The sequence below is a fragment of the Natator depressus genome, chromosome 20 (assembly GCF_965152275.1).
Source record: "Natator depressus isolate rNatDep1 chromosome 20, rNatDep2.hap1, whole genome shotgun sequence".
Lineage (NCBI taxonomy): Eukaryota > Metazoa > Chordata > Testudines > Cheloniidae > Natator > Natator depressus.
The window spans coordinates 1,574,498-1,592,924 of NC_134253.1; the positions used below are offsets into that span (position 1 = coordinate 1,574,498).

General features: G+C 67.4%; 1 protein-coding gene across 1 annotated transcript in view; it reads right to left on the minus strand.

Moving 5' to 3' along the window:
- The window catches only part of KMT2D (lysine methyltransferase 2D), a 43,123-nt gene that overhangs the window by 5,548 nt on the left and 19,148 nt on the right, over positions 1-18,427 (minus strand). Inside the window, 22 exon segments of the mRNA XM_074935196.1 lie at positions 283-419; positions 758-773; positions 775-1,127; positions 1,130-1,788; positions 1,790-1,905; positions 2,178-2,317; positions 2,422-2,557; positions 2,735-2,880; positions 3,303-3,478; positions 3,732-3,813; positions 4,141-4,297; positions 4,516-4,680; positions 5,291-5,434; positions 5,584-8,826; positions 10,634-10,866; positions 11,134-11,200; positions 11,493-11,574; positions 11,675-11,798; positions 12,387-14,437; positions 15,044-15,192; positions 15,711-15,884; positions 16,432-18,186. Of these exon segments, the coding sequence (XP_074791297.1) occupies positions 283-419; positions 758-773; positions 775-1,127; positions 1,130-1,788; positions 1,790-1,905; positions 2,178-2,317; positions 2,422-2,557; positions 2,735-2,880; positions 3,303-3,478; positions 3,732-3,813; positions 4,141-4,297; positions 4,516-4,680; positions 5,291-5,434; positions 5,584-8,826; positions 10,634-10,866; positions 11,134-11,200; positions 11,493-11,574; positions 11,675-11,798; positions 12,387-14,437; positions 15,044-15,192; positions 15,711-15,884; positions 16,432-18,186 (10,305 nt within the window).

Below are 18,427 nucleotides of genomic sequence, written 5' to 3' on the forward strand. Positions count from 1 at the left end.
GTAACTGGAGGGGATCCACTGAAAAGGACGAGCCCTGTTCCGCACCCCCATCCCCTCGGGGCCGTGGGCAGGGGGGCCACCCCTCGGGGTGCGAGTGCTTCCCTGAATGTGCCCAGCTGGCACCGGCCCCTGTGCTGGGCCACAGTCCCAGGGGGGTCCCGGCCGATGTGGTTCCAAGCATATGGCCGGGTGCTGTGTCCCTCCCGCCCCTCGCTGTCGGGAGACCCCCCAGCCTGCCCCTCCCGTCGGGTGAGGGGTTCAGGGCTCCCCCCGGGTACATACAGACTCGGCAATGCGCAGCACCGCGTGCACCGTGAGACCAAAGAGCTCCTCGCCCTTCAGGTACTCGGGGAAGAGCCGCAGCATGTCGGCCTCCTTCCTCATGGCCGCCACTGGCTCGATGATGCGGTTCCAGACGGCTGGGGGGGGAGGGAAAAAGATGAGACTTGGCTTCCGGACCTGCTCCCCACCAGCCCCCCTCACCCCTAGCAGCGACTCCCTATGGCCTGGCAAACAAGCCCAAGGCATCAACTCCCCCACCACAGTGAAAGGCAGCCACCTCTGGGGCGGGCTGCAGCAGCTGGTTAACAGCCACGGAATTATGCTGCCAGAGACGGGCCACCCAGTGCGCCAGTGCAGCCCCTCTGGGTGGGACACAGCAGCTGTTTACAGAGGGATCCCCACCCCATGCCGAGCTGCGGCTGACTCTGGGGCGGGGAGCAGCGGCAGGCTAACGGAGAGCCGGGCCCGGCCTCACCCTGTGGCGAGGCGTCCGGTGAAGACCAGGTCCTCCAGGCCCTGCTCGATGGCCTGCACCACGAACTCGGGGCGCCCGTTGCTCTCGCAGACGGTGCAGCGGTAGCAGCAGCGGCGGTTGTTGGTGCGCAAGCTCCAATAGATGCGGGTGGCCTCGAAGCCCACGGGGTAGAGGGCCGTGACGCTGTGGAAGTCGCCCATCTGGTGGGGCAGCAGCTGGCCGATGGCGTGGAAGAGCAGGCCGCCCACGCGGAACATATGCAGGCGCTCGCCGCGCTGGATGATGCTGGCGATCTGCTTCACCTCGTCCCGCTCGATGTAGACGCGCCGGAAGACGGTGAAGGTGCTGAGCTCCTGCTCGCAGGGCCCTTGAGCTTGTGCAGCGGGCACAGCATGGTCTTGTCCTTGAAGAACATGCACTTGGCCCGGATGGCGCAGGCGAAGTGGTAGACGCTGGGGCAGCGGATGCGGTTGCAGCTGTTGGTGGCGCCCGTCTTCTGGCACAGGGAGCACTTGGTGAGCAGCCCTCGGTGCAGCGCCCCCTCCACGTTGATCAGCGCCCCGCCCTGCGTCTCGTACACCTCGGTGGACCACAGGGCGCAGTTCAGGTGCACCCAGAGGTCCAGGTCAAGGTTGAGGAGGCGGGCGGGCCCGTCGGTGGCACCGTCCCCCTCCTCGTGGCAGAAGCAGCATTTGCGCAGGTCCCGGGGCACCTTCTCGGGCCGCAGGGTGGTGCCCAGCTTCTCGATGAACTCGGAGATCTCCTTCTCGCCGTCCTGCTTGGCGCCGCCCTTCTGGATGGTGATGAGGAAGCGCAGCCGCTTCCACCGCACCCCCTTCCACTTCTTGAGCCGGGGCCGGGGCTCCTCTCCTCCTCCGGGGGGCCGCGAGCGCTGCTTGAGCTTGGGCGGCGAACGAGCTGCCTCCTCCTTGGAGGGCGGGGAGAGGGCGGGCGGGGAGGGGGGCGCGGGGGCCACCTCGGGGGGCGCCTCGGGGATCCTGTCCCCGGGGGCGGGGCTGGCAGGGAGGGGGCGAGGGGGACAGGGGTGGGGATGGCTCCTGGGGTAGGACGGAGAGCTGACGCACGTCCAGGTTGGAAACATTGTTCACGTAGCAGTGCTGCACGGCCTTCTCCAGCGCCGGGCTCTCCTGGGGGCACAGAGCAGGGCGGCTCAGAGCGCGGGCGCAGCGGCCAGGCATGAGGGCGCTGGGCCCAGGGCTTCCCAGCACCTTCCCTCCCCCACGGAGCCAGACAGCCCCGCTGGGGAGACCGGGGGGCTCGCCCAGGAGATCAGCCCAGCCACAGGCTGCCAAGCCAGAGTGCAGCTGGCCCTGGGATTTGTCCTTCAGAGCTGCCCCCACATCCCCATTCTGGCCCCAGGCCAAGAGACACCTCTGCCCCCCCGCCATGGGTCACTGACCTGTTTGAGCAGCGTCAGGATGTCCAGCTCGTTCTTGAGGCTGTACCCTGGCAGCATGGCGTCAAACTGCTTCAGCCACTCGGTGCCAGCGTCGGGGGCTTTCCCAGCCAGCGCCGCCTTGGCCTTGCCGCCGAGCCCACCTACGAGAGAGACGGGACCCCATGGCTCCACTGCTTGCTCCCAGCGGGGGATGGAGAAACCCTCTGCCCACAGGGCTCCTCCCGCCAGGCTGCCCGATACTCACCAGCCCCGTCCGTCTCCACCTTCTTGGCCTCAGGCCCGGAGCCCCGCACTGGGCTCTCGGGGAACAGCACCTCGTAGGAGCTGGGGATCCTCATGCGGAGCAGCTCGGCCACGGCCACCATGACGCCGTTCAGGTTCTGGGGGGCGAGAGGCAGGGCTGGGTCAGAGACGCCGCTGCGGCCCCAGCCAGGGCAGGACCCTGCTCCCGAGCTCCCCAGGGGCAGGGCCCGGCGAGACGATGCCGGGGGCTCTCCGCATGGGCTGAAGGGAGCCCCGGCCCTCCCCGCTCCCCCCGCACACGGCGCCTCCCCCACCTTAGCAGCCGCGGCCGAGACGGTCAGCATGACAGAGACTTCGCTGCCCTTCCCCTTCTCCCAGGCGATGCCCTGCGCCAGGGCCACCTTCCCGCCGTGCTCCCCGAAGGGCTCCCGTGCCTCGGGGGGCCTCGGGTCGGGGAACACTGAGAGCAGGAGAAAAGACAGGTTAGGTGCGTGCTGTGCCCGCCCCCAGCCCCGTGAAGGGACCCCGCCCCCAGGGACCCCTCTGCACATGGCACCCAACCCTCAGGCCGACCCAGCCCCACCCAGCCCACCCTCCAGGGCCTCCCCATACACCCTTCACCCAGCCCCCAGGCTGACCCAGCCCCACCCACCAGGGCCTCCCCATACACACTTCACCCAGCCCCCAGGGCGACCCAGCCCACCCTCCAGGCCAACCCACCAGGGCCTCCCCATACACACTTTACCCAGCCCCCCCCCACACTGCACCCAGGCCAACCCAGCCCTTAAAGGGGCACTCACCCACCAGGATATCCCAGCCCACCTTCTCCCCCCAGGTACCCAGCCCACCTTACTGGGGCCCTCACCCCCCGCCCGTGCCCACCTGGGATGCTGGCCCTGGGGATGATGGGGATGACTGGCGACAGCACCCGCTCCTGCAGCTCCGGCTTCGCCTCGGCCAGCAGGGGGAAGCGGGGCGGCTCCTCGCCCAGGATGCTCTCTGGGGACGAGGCGGGGATGATGCTGTCGGGGGAGTCGCTCTCCTCGTCGCTCTCCATCCTGAGGGGAGACGCTGGTGAGACCCCGCAGACCAGGGACCCCTTGGCCCCTCCTGCCATCACTGGCGAGAGGCCGGGGGGGCCCTCGCCCTTCCCACACTGCACCCAGGAGACTCCCCACAGCCCCAGCCCGCCCCCCCACCCCAGCACGGTGTTTGGCACGGCCAGAGGACACCCCCACCCTCCCCAAGGGAGCTGGGGAGGGGCAAAGCAACGGCACAGCCCAGGACGGGAGCCCTCCCCCGGCCCCTCACCTCACGTCCTCCGTCTGGTTGTGCGGGGGCGTGGGCAAGGCTGCCAGCAGGTCCAGGCTCTTCACTTCCACGGCGGGCGCATCTGGGCAAGGGAAGGAGGGCGAGAGTCAGCAAGCACCAAGGCCTGGCGCGCGGAGCCAGACGCTGCCTGCCATGGGCATGCTGCCCAGCACAGCAGCCCCGCCCCCGGCCCATCAGCCCCGCCCACCTCCCCGTCAGCCCCACTCGCCCTGGCAGAAGCTCCTCCCACATCCCATCAGTGATGCTCCCGGGTTGGCCAGCAGGGGGCACCGGGGTACCCACACAACCCCCCACCAGAGCTCTCTGCTCCCCTGGGGAGGGGGTAGGTCGGCAGCTCCCCCCGGGGCCCCAGCTGTGGGGCTGGGTGCGCAGCCCTCGCGCGCCTTACCCTTCCGGCCTTCGGCTTCCCGGGCCTGGTCCGGCTCCTTGGGCTGCTCGGCCAGCTCCTCCGAGGAGGTGACGCCATTCACCATCTTCTGCTGCACGGAGGGGGGCGGAGTGGGGGGCAGCGAGGAGGGTGGGGTGGGCGGGTTGCTCAGGTTGTTCTGCCGGGAGAGGATCCATCATGGATGGTCACTATCAGGCAGCATCCCGCCCCCTCCCTGCACCCAATCCCTGCTCTCCCCACCCCCTCCTCACCCCCCAATCCCAATCCCTGCTCTTCCTGCCTCCCCCCCCAAAGTGGATGGCTCAGCTCTGTTAGTTCACCCACAGATAGGGAGACTGAGGCACGGGGCCCTGCCCAGGCTGGGGCGGGCAGTACCTTGGTGAGGAGCTGGGTGTAGTAGTCGGGGACGCTGTCCAGCACGGCACTGCCGAACGCCCCCTTCAGCTGGCTCTTGCCGTTGATGGGGCTGCTGCCGAAGGGCGCAAAGAGGCTGAAGTTGGCCGTGATGGTGGGTTCTACCAGGGGCAGCAGGGAGAGCTCCTGTCGGGAGAGGAAACCCCCAGAACTGCTCAAGGCATGAACGCGTGAGCAGCTTAACCCCTCTGGGCTGGTACAGGCGATAGGGTACCCCCCAGCATTCCCTCTCGGATTTTAAGTCCATGTGCGGAATGAATTTTGTTATGTGCACCCATATGGAGGTGATGTGTGGTGGGGCCGAGGGGTTTGAAGTGTGGGAGGGGGCTCAGGGCTGGGGGGGGGGAGAAGCGGGCTCTGGGGTGGGGCTGAGGGATGCGGGAGGAGGCTCAGGCAGAGGGTTGGGGTGGGGGTGAGGGCTCTGGGGTGCAGTCTGCCCAGGGGCTGCGGTGTGGAGAGAGGACTCCCACCAGCCCTCCCCAGCTGCAGCAGGTCCATGCAGGGGCTGGCGGGGAGACCCCACCCCCCCACTGCAGCCCTGAGCCCCTGCGGGAGCACCCAGCTTAGAGGGAACTTGGCCCCCACCCCCGGATTGGGGCCCCCCAGTGTGCGACCTGACCAGACCAGGAAGCCTTGAGAGACCCACCAGTCCCAGCCCCTGGAAATGGCAGGGCCAGGTTGGGCTGCGCGAGGTGCTGGGGGGCACGCGACGGCGGGGCGGGGCGACGGCGGTTACCTGCTTCAGCTGCTTCATTAGGGCCTCGCTGGATTTGAGCCCATCCTCCTTGCGCAGCTTCTTGCGGGAGGCGGCCACTCGCTCCCCGCTCTTCTGGGCCCGTTTGGGCTTCGGGGCCGGGGGCTTCTTGCTGGCGGAGGGATCCTGTGGGGAGAGGGTGAGTCACGGGGCTGCCTGCTGCCCCACCCCACCCACACTGCAGGGCAGGGGACGGGTGCGTGCTCTGCACACCACTGCATTTACCCCCCCCGCCGTACCCCCCCACACACACACCCGGCATGGCCCCCGCTCACCTCTCTGCCGGGGGGCGCTGCCTGCAGCCTCTGCTCCAGCCCCGAGAGCTTGCTGTCACTGTGCCCGTTGAGCTCGGACCGCAGCCCCTCGGCAGAGCGCTGCGACGCCAGCTGCACGTTCTTGGCCCGCAGCAGCTTCTGCAGCAGCAGGTGCCCAGCCTCAGACCTGGCGCCCGCCAGCAGCTGGCTACCCATCAGGAGCTTGTTGGCTGGGGTGGGCGCCGGCTCCCCGTTGGCCTCGCGTTTCACAGCCTGGCCCCCGCCCAGCACGCACGGTGCCGTCTCCTCCTTGGGCTCCTGCTTGATGCAGACCCCGGGGGCCTCGGTTGGCAGGGCCTCCCCTTCCAGAGGAGAGGCCTGTGGGCCCGGCCTTTCTACCACCTGCCCGTTGACTTGACTCCCGGCCAGGCTGCGGTCCAGGGGCTTTCTCGATCCATCCATGGGCTCCATGCTGGGAGAGGAGTTGGGACCCTGCGCTGCTGGCTCCCAGTGGCCAGGGGTCCCAGCAAAGGACTCCTCCCCTGTTTGGCTGGGGGGTGGCTTTGGGACAGCGGGCACCGGCTCCACCAGGAAGCTATTCTGCATGGGCGTCAGCCTGTGCTCGGGCTGCGCCCCAGGGCTCTGTGCCACACTGGGCGGCCTGGCCAGGGTGGGTGGGGAGGCTTCCTTTGGCTCTTGGGGGCTCTGTTCCCGGCTGGGTGGGGGGTGCTGATGCACAGAGCCCAGGCTGACCATGCTCATGGGTGCCTGGACCGGGGTGGCCGCCGGCGGGGCCGAGAGTCTGAGCACCCCCTGCTGGGGACTACGCCCCACCAGTGCCGTGTGCACCAGTTCCGCCAGCGGCTGCTGGGGGGCGCTCAGCGGCACTCTCTGCTGGCCGGCGGTCGCCTGCTCCATGACAAACCCTGGCTGCATCTGCTCTGCAGCAGCGGAGGGGCCGGCTGGCCGGACGTGGAACACCGTCCCCGGCTGCCTCGGTTGCTGGTGCACCACGGAGGCCTGCAGGGCCGAGGGAGGGTGCGGCCCCTGCTCCAGCGATGCCTGGGCCTGCCCCGGGAAGGGGCCAGCCTGCCTCAGTGCCTGGCTCTGCTGCAGCAGGCTTTGCTGGTGGCGCTGCACCAGGATGGCCTGCAGCTGCTGCTGCTGCTGCGGGGTGAGGTGCCGCAGCTGCGGGTTTTTGGAGATGACGCCTTGCAGCTGAGCTCGGAATTGGCCCATCACCGGAGCGGACACCTGGCTCAGGATACTCTGTGCATGGGATGCCTGCGGGACCAGCAGGCTCTGCTGCGGCTGCCCCGTCGGCCCAGCCTTGTGCTGCCCTGCCAGGCTGGGGAGCCGCTGGCCCGCGGTCGGCTGCCGCTGGCTCCCCAGCCCTTTCGGCTGCTGTTCTTGGCTTTGTGTTGGCGGCTGGCCCGCAATCCTTTGCGCCTGGCTCGTCACGCTCCCAGGCTGCTGTTGCTGTTCTGCCACCGAGCCCTGCGGGGCCAGCAAGTGAGGCCCCTGGGCAGGGTCCGAGTGCGGCTGCTCTTGCCTCATGGCGCCCCCCAGCTGCGCCAGCCCCCCGCTGTTCTGCAGCGGCGGATGAAGCAGGCTGCTTTGCTGCTGGCCCCCCTGCATTCGCTGCGGCTGCTGGAGCTGCAGGGAGCTCGCCATGGCCGGCTGCTGCCCCAGCTCAGGCTGGTGTTTCTGCAGCTGCTGCTCCTGGCCGGCCAGCGCCAGGGGACTGAGGTTCTGAATGCCCGGCTGCTCCTGAGGGCCCATGTGCGGCTGCCCCCCGAGGTCCTGGCTGCCCGGCCCACCCACGGCGGCAGTCAGCTGAACCTGATGCTGCCCCCTGCCCTCGGGACCCTCTGGGGGCAGCACAGCGCTCTCTGCCCCTCCCTGCTGCTCCTTGGCGGCCGCGCCCTGCGGGGCTGGCTGACCTCCCTGACTCAAGTGTGGCATGGAGGGGGACTGGCCCAGGGCCCCATGCTGTGGAAAGTGCTGTAGCTGCTGCTTGGCAGCCTGCCCCTGCCCCACGAGGCCCGGCTGGGCGGCCTGCCCCTGCCCCACGAGGCCCGGCTGGGCGGCCTGCCCCTGCCCCTGTCCCAGCAGGGCCTGATGCTGGGCCCGAGAGCTCTGCTGCTGTTGTGTCAGCAAGGGCCGTGACTGGCCCAGAAGTCCGGCCTGCTGCTGCTGCGCCGGCGATAAAATCAGCCGGTGGCCCAGGAGGCCCTGAGTTTGCTGCACCAGCTGAGGCGAGCCCAGCACCCTCTGCTGGTGGGGCGCCAACAGCAGCTGCCTCGGGGGGTTCTGGCGGCCCGCAACGCCCTGATGCTGCAGCATGGACGCCTGGGAGGGCCCCATCATCCCTGGCTGCGGCTGCGGCGAGAGCTGCTGGACCAGGATGCCCTGCTGCTTCGGAACCATGGGCTGCCCCCCACCGCCCTGCTGGGGAGCAGGGGGCTGCTGCACCTGTCCCAGCATGCTTTGCTGCTGCTGCTGCACCTGTCCCAGCATGCTTTGCTGCTGCTGCTGCGATGACACCTGTCCCAGCATGCTTTGCTGCTGCTGCTGCTGCTGCTGCGACGGCTGCGATGACACCTGTCCCAGCATGCTTTGCTGCTGCTGCGGCTGCGATGACACCTGTCCCAGCATGCTTTGCTGCTGCTGCGGCTGCGATGACACCTGTCCCAGCATGCTTTGCTGCTGCTGCTGCTGCGATGACACCTGTCCCAGCATGCTTTGCTGCTGCTGCTGCTGCGATACCTGTCCCAGCATGCTTTGCTGCTGCAAGGACACCTGTCCCAGCATGCTTTGCTGCTGCTGCAGTTTCTGAGCCAGCTGCATCCTCTGCAACTGCCTCTCCTGCATCAGCCGGGTGTCGGCGGCCAGCCCCCGGAGCGCGGGACTCCCGGGGAAGAAGCTGCTGGACGTGCTGGGGACGGCGGCGTTCCCCAGGAAGGACAGGCCCTGCTGGACCGCCATGGAGACGCCGCCCTGGGGCAAGCGCACACCGCCTGCTTGCCCTGCCAGCTGGTTGGGCTGCTGGCCCAGGCCTTGCGCCCCCACCATGGCCCCCGTTTGCTGGGGGAGCTGCGGCTGGACACCGTGGGCGGCGAGCAGCTGCCCCGGGAGCTTGGCCATGAGCCGGGGGCTCTGCGAGGGGCTCAGGGCCAGAGCGGCGGCGCTCTGCTGGTGCTGCTGCTGCTTGTTGCGGTACTCGGCCATCAGGTTGGTGTGCTCCTTCTGCTGCTTCCGCACCTGCCGGGGAGAGCGCGGTCAGCCCGGCGGGCAGGGGCCCCCAGCAGCGCAGCCGCACGGCCCCCGCCCACCCCAGCCGAGCCCAGGGCGCCCCCACCTGCCCGCCTGGCCCCCGCCCGCCCTGTCACAGCCGTGCCCAGGGCGCCCCCCACCCGCCCTGTCACAGCCGTGCCCAGGGCGCCCCCCACCCGCCCGGCCCCCCGCCCGCCACAGCCGTACCCAGGGCGCCCCCCCCGCCCGCCCCAGCCCCCGCCCAGGGCGCCCCCCACCCGCCCGCCCAGCCCCCGCCCAGGGCGCCGCCCAGCCCCCGCCCGCCACAGCCGTGCCCAGGGCACCCCCCACCCCAGCCCTCCGCCTTGTCACAGCCGTGCCCAGGGTGCCCCCCACCCGCCTGTCACACGCCGGCCCAGCCCCCCGCCTGCCACAGCCGTGCCCAGGGCGCCCCCCACCCACCAGCCCGTGTTGGATCATATTAAAGAAGTTCTGTATTAAAATCACAAATGAGTTTGATTCCCCATAGTTTAAATTCCAGGGTATTACTAATGAAGAGGTCTCTTGGTTTTTGGTACTGTTTCTCTCCCACAATGTGTGAGACTTGCAAGCTGCTAATTGCGTTAGTACATTCTAAGTCAGAGTCTGTTCTCAAAGCAATTCACACAGAGAGAGACTCAAAGCAATACTCTGTAACAACAGAAACAGCACCCAGAGACTCCCCACCCTTTTGTTGTATTCATCTCGCTTTGTTAACAATTGTGATTAAAATAGAGATAGAGGATGTATGTGGATGGATGCTTGGTGTGAATAATAACTGAATGATCAGGGAGGTGCCAGCCTAAGAATCCAGTGTCCATTGGCCGAAGAAGGCGTCAAGTGGAAATAACCAGAGGACCCCTGGAGGGCAGACTGGAATCCACCCAACAGCCTCAAGGATGGGAGAACCAAAGGACAAGATCACATCTGGCAGCACGGAGCCGTCAGGAATATGCTGTCTGCTGATTGATTCAGCAACAGCGTGATGAAGCAATTCCATAGACTGGCCTAAGAAGAAATTCCTATAAAAATGGACTCTAGAAAGTGAGAACTTGGGGGTCTGATTCTGCAAACCAACTTCCACGAGCATATCGATGAGCATCTGACAAGGCCCTGCTCCTTCCTCATGTCCAGGCCACCTGGCCAGTGGCTTGGCATGAGCAACTCTAAGGCTGGTGACTATGATAACAGCCTTGCAGAACCTGTGTGTGTGTGTTTGTAGGAATGAGTGTGTGAATAAATATGAGATTGAATGGAATGTTATAGCTATAACTCACTGCTTACTATGATTCTTTCTGTATTCACAATAAATGTGGCATTTTGCCTTTTCCCCTTTAATAAGATCCTGCTGGTTTTTAATTTATTGGTATAACACCCGGCCCCCCATCTGCCACAGCCGTGCCCAGGGCGCCCCCCCATCAGCCCGTCACATGCCGGCCCGGCCCCCCGCCTGCCACAGCCATGCCCAGTGCCCCCCCCAACCGGCCCGTCACATGCCAGCCCAGCTCCCCGCCTGCCACAGCTGTACCCAGTGCCCCCACAACCGGCCTGTCACACGCCAGCCCTGCCCCCCCATGCCTGCTACAGCCATACACAGTGCGCCCCCCACCCATCACACACCAGCCCGGCCAACCTCCAACCACAAACTCGCCCCACCTGCAGGTGAAGGCTGTCCCCCGTGCACTGCCATAGTCTCCTCCAGCTGCTCTATCCCCAGGCTTTTCCTCCAGCACCCCACCACCTTGGCACGCTTGTTCCCCCTCCCCCAGTCCCCCACCTGGTCCAGCTGCTTCTGGATCTTGCTCTGCTGCTCCGTCACCAGCTTGAGCTTCTCAGCGTCGGCCTCGGGGAACTCACGGCCGGCCTTCTTGGCGGTGCGCTGCTTGGCGCACAGGGCCTTGCGGGACTTGCGGTGCACGCCGATCTGCTCCTCCAGCACCTTCAGCTGCATCTGCAGGAGCTGCTGGGTGTGGAAGAGCCACTCCTCGTACTGCCGCTGGTCGGCCTCATCTGCAGAGAGGGGCACTTCGGTGAGACAGAGCCGTGGAGACGCTCCTCTCCCACACTGCCCCTGGCCCCCCAGGGAAGATGGTCCCCCCGAGCTCGGTCACTGGGGCTCAGAGAAAATCCAGCATTTCCATTCACAGCCAAGCCCCACAGAGCACCAAGAGGGTGGGGGGCAGCCCAATGCCCAGGGCCAGCCCATACAACCCTCCAAGTGACCCCCGTCCTGGCAGGGGGTTCCCCCACACTTGCCCCCCAACACCAGCTACTTACTGATGACGCCCTGAGCGAAGGTGGGTGGGTTGGGGCGGGTCTGAGACGGGTCGCTGCCACTTCGCTCCTAGGAGAGATAGAGAATGTTTATGATCATGTGCACGCCCCCCACCCCAGCCCCCAGTACCACAGACTGCCCCCTGCCCCTGCCCCCCCCCAGTGCTGCCCCTCACACTGACACTCTCCCCCTTGCAGCCTCCATGCACTCGGCCCGTCTGCGAGGGCGATTCTCGGTGCAGACGCCCGTGACCCACCCAACTCATCTCACACACGAGCCCCAGAACAGTGGCGGAGACGCCCCGGTGCTGGGTATTTGCTGGGCAAGGCAGCCCGGGGGGTCCAGACAGCCACGTGCTCACCTGTCCGCTCCCAGCTGGGATGTGGTTCTGCATTTCGGCCGTGGCTCCCGAGAGCCGCTGAGCCAGCAGGGACACCTGTTGCCTTTGGAACCAAATCAAGAGAGAAGAATGAACCAGGAACTGCTCCTGCCCTCAGCCGCCTGCCTGCCTGCTCCCTTCCCACACATGCTCCCCCCCCTTACCTGTTCATCCCAGGGGCCACCCCAATGCTTCCCTGAGCCATCACCTTCTTGATGCCCTTCAGCGCTACCATCTTGGCCTTGGCGATGGGGTCCATGATGTCCTCAGCAGCAAACTTATCCAGGTCTGCATGGAGAGGGAGTGTCAGCCAGAGCCCGCTGCAGGGCTCCCACCCCGGCAGACCCAGCTGCTTCCCCCGGCTAACGCCCACCAGGCTCCGAGACCACAGGAGGAACCGCCACCCCCTGCGTGGGAGTCCCAGTGCCCCCAACCCAGAGAGGAGGGGCAGCTGACAACAGACGTGGCTAAAGGGTGCCAATTTCCAGAATCCATGTTTGGCGGGCCCAAGCGGGGATGGAGCTGCTCTCCACGGCCTGAGCGGGCAGTTGGCACAGGCCCCATCCACGCTCCTGTGGGGGGCAGGGAACAGGACGACTCCCCAGCAGTGTGACTCTTACCCCTGTGCAAGCTGCGGAGAGGCAAGTCGCCCACCCCAAGCACGCCCCACCCAGGTCGGACGGGGTCACCCCTCAGCTTCCCACTCTCGTTCAGTCCTTGGCTGGTCAGCTGTGGTCGCCCAGTGCCAAGGGGATGCTCCTCCTCCGAGACCCCCCCAGCTCCCTTCAAATGGGGAGGGGTTTCCCCAGATGCGGGGCCAGATCTGAAGTTGGGACCTCAAAAGTCTGCCATCCCTTTGCCCCCGCTGGCTCCTACCTGTGTCAGGGAAGAAGCTGTTGGCCAGCTGGTGCTGCTGCATGACGAGCTGCTGGGGTTTCATGCCCATGGGGGTCGGCTGCACCCCAGGTATCTGCTTCTGCACCAGCACCTGCTGCTGGTTTGGCTGCGGGGTCAGCGCCGGCTGGACGCCGTGCTGGGCCGCGAGGACGTGGGGCTGGGGCTGGGGCTGCGCCATGTGTGGGGCCAGCACCTGGCCCTGCTGCGGCCCCACCATCCGCTGCTGCTGCGTCATCAGCTGTTGGGTGGGCACCAGGTTCTGCTGCCTGGCGATGAGGCCCAGCTGCAGCTGTTGCTGGGGCCCCAGCAGGCGGGGAGCCTGCCCGTCCGGGGGCTGGGCTGGCCCCGCAGGGTGAGCCAGCATGGAGTGCTGCTGCACAGTCTGGAGGTGCTGGGCGCCCCCCGGCAGGTGGGCCGACATCTGCTGCTTCTTCTGCAGCTCCTTCTTCTCGTGCTCCAGCAGGTCCTCGATGAGCAGGGGCAGCTCGCTGGCCACCAGGGAGCTCTCCATCTTCTCCAGGTCATCAGCCGGCGAGTGCTGGGCGTTGGCCAGGCCCAAGGCCCCTCCATCCAGCTCCAGCAGGGCAGTGCTCTGGCTGGGTGCCAGCCCGCGGCCCGGGGCAGCGTAGGGGCCCTTGTCTGAGCCAGAGGTGGCAGGCTGGCCGTTGTTTGGGAAGGGGGCTGTGCCAAGCCGCACAGGCCCCGCTCCGGGATTCAACAGGTTCTGGCCAGGCTTGAGCGTCAGGCCGAGGGAGGCAGCCATTTTCTCGGCCCCCTGGAGCGCCTCCGACTTGATGGGGACCGGGAGGCGGTCAGAGGTGCCGGCATTGAACTGGCAGGGGGATGTCTTCAGGCAGCCATCCTCCAGCTTGGGCTGGATGCTGGCCGGCACGGAGGCCGGCTTGGCTTCCAGGATGCTAGCCTGGGCCTTGAAGGTCGGGTGGGGAGCCGGTGCCGTGCTGGAGGGGCAGGGGGCAGGCGCCAGCCCCTCCCTGGGGGGTGCCAGCTCCTTGGGCTCCCCGGGGCCCTTGGGGCAGGGCCCAGCTGGCTCCCTCTTGAGCAGGGCCTCACGCTCAGCCTTCTCGTTGGCCGACTCCACCAGGCGCAGGTGCTCGTTGAAGATGTCCTTCTTGTCGCCCGTGTCCAGCTCGGGGTCAGTGTAGGCCAGCAGGTCGAACTCGTCGCCATTCAGCAGGTCGTCCAGGTGGGGGTCGTTGGTCTCCAGGTTGTCCAGGTTGCCCAGGTCATCGTCCCCCTTGGCCACGTCCGGGTCCAGGCTCAGGTTGGCCAGGTCGTCGTCCTCCAGGTCCTTGTGGGAGTCAAAGTCGTCGTCCAGGTCGGGCTCCCCTGGGACCTCGCACGGGAGCCGCCCGCCCTCCAGCGCCAGGTGGCTCTTGCTGGGAGCTGGAGCCGGGGCCGGAGCCAGCGGGGGCTCCATGGCGGGGCTGTCCTTGGGGCCCTCGGGGCGCAGGCTGGTGGACGACAGCGGGCGGGGTGGCCCGTGCTGCAGCTCCAGGCCGCTGGCAGGCGGGGGCAGCGGAGGGCCACTTTTGGGGGGAGGCTGGTGGCTCCGCTGAGCCCCCTGCGGGGAAGAAGCAGAGGGCGGCAGAGGGGCCGGCAGCTTCGGGGGCTGCAGGACCGGGGCTGCCAGAGGCATGACAGAGGCACGCAGGACCTGGCTGGAGCTCTCATCGCCGGGCAGGAAGAAGCGTGGCCTGGCCGGGGGGCCCTGCTGGGCAAAGGGGGAGCCCATGCCCCCGGCTGCCCCCTTCTGGGAGTTGTGCCGCAGCTCAATGAACTGGGCCCCCATGGCACCGGGCGAGGACGGGATCTGCTCGGCAGGGCCCGGCACGCGCCCAGCCAGGCCCCCCAGCGCCGGCCGGCCGAGCTCGTGGCCAGGCGGCTGCTGGAAGCGGGCCGGGCTGGGGAGCCGCACGGCCGCCTGCTGCTGCCACATCTGCTGCTGCTGCGGCGAGGGCCCCTGGAACATGCCGCGTGGGAAGAAGGTCTGGGGGGCTCCCACCGCCGGCCTGCAACACAGACAGGGAGGGTCAGGGAGCGGCCCCTGCCTCGGGCGCCCCGGGAGGTGCAGCTCCTGGCCCGCACAGGGTGCCAGTGCCACCATCCGCCCGAGGGCAGAGCCATAGCCAAGGAGCTCCCTCGCTTGCCCGCCCCAGGGGCAGGTCAGCAGCAGCTGGGGCTTCTGGAAGCGGCCATGGGCTGGCCACACCCCAGCACGGCATCGCCCCACTGAGGGGCTCCTGTCGGACAGGCTGAATCCCCAGCAGACCTGCCAACAGCTTTCCCCACCCACGTCTGATGTCAGGGGATGGGGGCTCAGTGACGGCACCCTGTCAACTGGGGCCTCCCCAGAAATCCCAGCCCCCCACTCCCCCAGTGGATTCCATAGAGGGGAGCGAGGCTCTCTGACTAGCTGGGCCTGGGAGCAAGGACTCCTGGGTTCTATTCCCAGCTCTGCCACAAACTTGCTGAGTACTAGTGGGCCTCAGTTTCCCCACGTGTAGATGAGGGCAGGGTCTGATGGGTAAGTGAAGTGCCGTGCCCTGCCCTCTCCCCGCTGTGAGAGCAGCAAGGCCAGAGCACTGCTCGCCTCCAGCAGCTGTGGGGACACGCACCTGCCGTTGAGGTCCATGGAGGAGGGCGTGGCGGCAGGAGGCGGGCGAGAAAGCCGTTCGTCCGGTGCGAAGGCCACGGGCACCATAACTGGCCCAGAGAGTTTGCTGCTACCAGGGGCTGCGGGCAGATTCCCGAGGGTGCTCTTGTCCTGGGAAGGAAGGAAGAGCGACTCCACCTGTACCCCGACTCCTACAGATCACTCCCTCGCCTGCACCCTTCCCCTCCAGCTGTGAGGGATCCTGACTTCCCTCCTGACCCCAGCCTAGGCTCAAGCCTCTCTGCTGCAGGCAACGGGCGGCTCTAACTACTGCACCTCGCTGCCCTCGTTCGGGACTAGCCCCATCCCCATCTGAGTCTCCCCATGCGCTTTGTCTGGTGACACCCTGCAGCAGGGAGCTCCCCAGGTGACAGGCACTTCCAGATCTGTGCCCCCAGCCCCCGGCCCCATTCCGAGGGGCCCTCGTGGGAGCGCGGGCTTGTCGAAGCGCTGTGTTCGTCAAGGCCTGTGTTCGTCAACGTGCAGAGCCAAATCCACACTGGCCGGCTCCGACTGCCCCTGGGGCCGGGCCAGGCCAGGCCAGGCCAGGCCAGCGGCCCTGGGGCCAGTACGAGGTGGCCCATACGGCTACGGAGATGTTCATGTGGCCCCAGCCACGCCTGCCCTACCTGTGCTGGCTGGTAGGGTGCCAGGCCCCTGAGCTGCTCAAAGGCCGGGCTGCTGGCTTCGGCGCTCCACGCTGCCTGGGAGGAACTGGTGGCAGCGGCCGCACTCTCCTTCTCCTGCCGCAGGTTGTTCCTCTGGATTTGCTGGCGGATGAGGAGCTCGCGGAGTCTCTGGCGCTGGGAGATGAGGGATGCACCGTTACAGCAGGGCCTAGACTGCACCCTGGGAACTCACCGCCCTACCCCTGAGCATCTGGGGGACGGAGCGGGGACAGGACATCCAGGGCAGCTTGGAGACTCTCTGCCTAAGTTGACTAGACTGACACAGGTGGGAGGGTAAACTGAGGCACGGAGAGGGAGAGGGCCTTGCCCAAGTCACCCAGCAAGTTAACGGCAGAGCCGGGAACAGCACCTAAGCCCCAGTCCATGCAAGTAAAAGAGACTAGAAGGCAAAGAGCCATTCCCTGGGCTCCAGCTCTCCCTTGTATCCTCTAGGCGACGTCACGGTGTCCCTGGGCTCAGCCCCCACCTGCACGCACACATCCTGTGCCTGGCGCTGGGAGGGCAGCGGGGTGCAGTGGTTAGAGCAGGGGGATTGGGAGCCAGCAGTCCCAGCTCGACCTCTGATTTGCCGTGCACCTGGTCTGTGCTCAAGGGTGCCCCGAGCCACTGCCCCCAAAGCCAAGTCACCCCCCAAGGGTTAAGGAGAAAGCGGAGCGCTCACCTGCCTCTGCTTCTCCAGCTCCGACTGGCTGACGCTGCTAAGGGTGCCCTCCTGGCTGACGGGCAGCTCGGGCAGCTCCCGGCTGGGGAGAGCAGAGATCCCTGACACCACCTCGTCCCGCTTGTCAGCTGGCAGCGCCATCCCGGCTCGGGGCAAGTAGGTCAGGGAGCCGTCCTGCTGCTGCTGGGGGTGGGGGGGCTGCTGTGGCAGCACCGAGGGGGGCCGCAGGGGAGAGAGGCTGTAGGTTTCAGCAGGGCAGCTGCCAGGCCCCAGGGGGCTACCGGCCTGGTGGAAGCCAGGCGAGGAGGCATAGTTGGTGCTTTGGGGCTTGCCCACGGGCTGGCTAGAGGCGAAATGGCTGTTCATCCCGTGGGGCTGGTGGGAGGGGGAACCCTTGAGGGTCTCCGAGACAGCTGCGGGGAAGGTGAACCGCATCTGCGCCGGGGCGCCAGGGAAGACGCTGGCTCCGGGGGAGCGGGCAAAGGGGGGCTGCTGGCTTCCCGGCCCCTTGGAGTGAGGGTCACTGGGCTGGGCTGGAGGGAAGCCCCCGCCAGCTGGGGGATTGTGGGAGACTGGGATCGATTTGAAGCTGGAGTCAGGCATTTGGGGCCGCGGGGGCTTGTGCAGGGGGGCAAAGGGGTCCCGGGACTGAGGGCGCGAGGGGGGTCTGGAGTAGGGGTCGGGCGACTGGAAGCGAGGGGTGACGGGTGACTGGCAGCAAGCCTCATTGGAGAGTGGCCGGGGGGTGAGGGGGGACTGGGAGCTGGACTGGGACTGTGGGCTGGCGGGGATGCGGGAAAAGGGGTCAGAAGGCAAGGACCTGGGGGGCAGGGCACAGCAGCTCTCGGGGGGCTGTGGCCGGGGCGTCAGGGGGGGCTGGGCATAGGGGTCCGAGTAGCAGGACACGGAGGGCGACTGCCTGTAGAGGTCGGGGTGGCTGGGAGGTGAGGGGGCCAGAGCCTGGGGATGGGGATGTGCGAGCCCTGGGCTCTGTGGCTCTACCTGAGAGACCCGTGGGGTCAGCGGGGCTTTGAACACGTCAGCCGCCTTCAGCTCGGCGGAGGAGAGGTGGGACGGGGAATCGGCGTAGCCCATGGCAGCCACGTAGCCAGGAGAACACACTCCCGGGCCCCCTTCCTCCTTCTTCACCTGCAGCCCCCCAGCCTCCAGGCTCCGCTTCTGCTCCCCGAATGGAGGGGGTGAGAGCAGCGGCTCGGGGGGCCTGGCCCCAGGGCTCCCTGGCACCGACAGGTTGTCCTGAGAGCCACTGAGGCAGCGAGGTTTCAGGAAGGGGTCTGGGGTGGAGGGCTGGTGCCGGGGGGGTCCAGGGGAGGTGGGGTGGAACTCCGGAGGCTGGGGGCCCAGGGCCGGCCGGGGAGTGGGCAGGAGCTGCTGCTGCTGTGTGGGGAAGGGCTGGAAGGCAGCTCCGGCAGTGGGGCTCTGGCCCAGGGGCGAGGGGAAGCGGGGCTCCAGCGGGTAGGTGGGGGCCATGCTATAGGGGTCGTGCGAAGGCACTTGGGAAGGAAGCTTGAGGGAGAGCTCGCTGGACTCGGCCCCTGCTTCAACGCCAGCAGGGGACTTCAGGAACCCGTCCGTGGAGCCAGGCAGGGCCAGCGGGCTGTTGATGTAGACAGGCTGCCCTGCAGCACCAGGTAGCGCCCCCTGCTGGGGCGGGATCCTCAGGTGCAGCGCGGGTCTCTCAGGCTTGCGCAGCACCTCCCCTTTGGTCTGCTTGTTGATCTGGCTCTCGGCCTGCTGCAGAGACAGGGCAGGATGGGGGTCAGCTTGCCAGGGCATCCTCTCTGCACTGCAGAGAGCCTGAGACGGCATCAGGTCGGATCCCCCGCCCTCACACCCACCCACCACCTTGGGCTGTGAAAGGGGGATGGGGCAGGGAAGGGAGGATCCGGCAGAGTCAGAGGAGGGGCCAGTTGCTCCAGTTCCTCCTTGGCCCAGTCTGGGTCCCCGAGAGGAAGGAAGGACAGAGAGGAGCCCC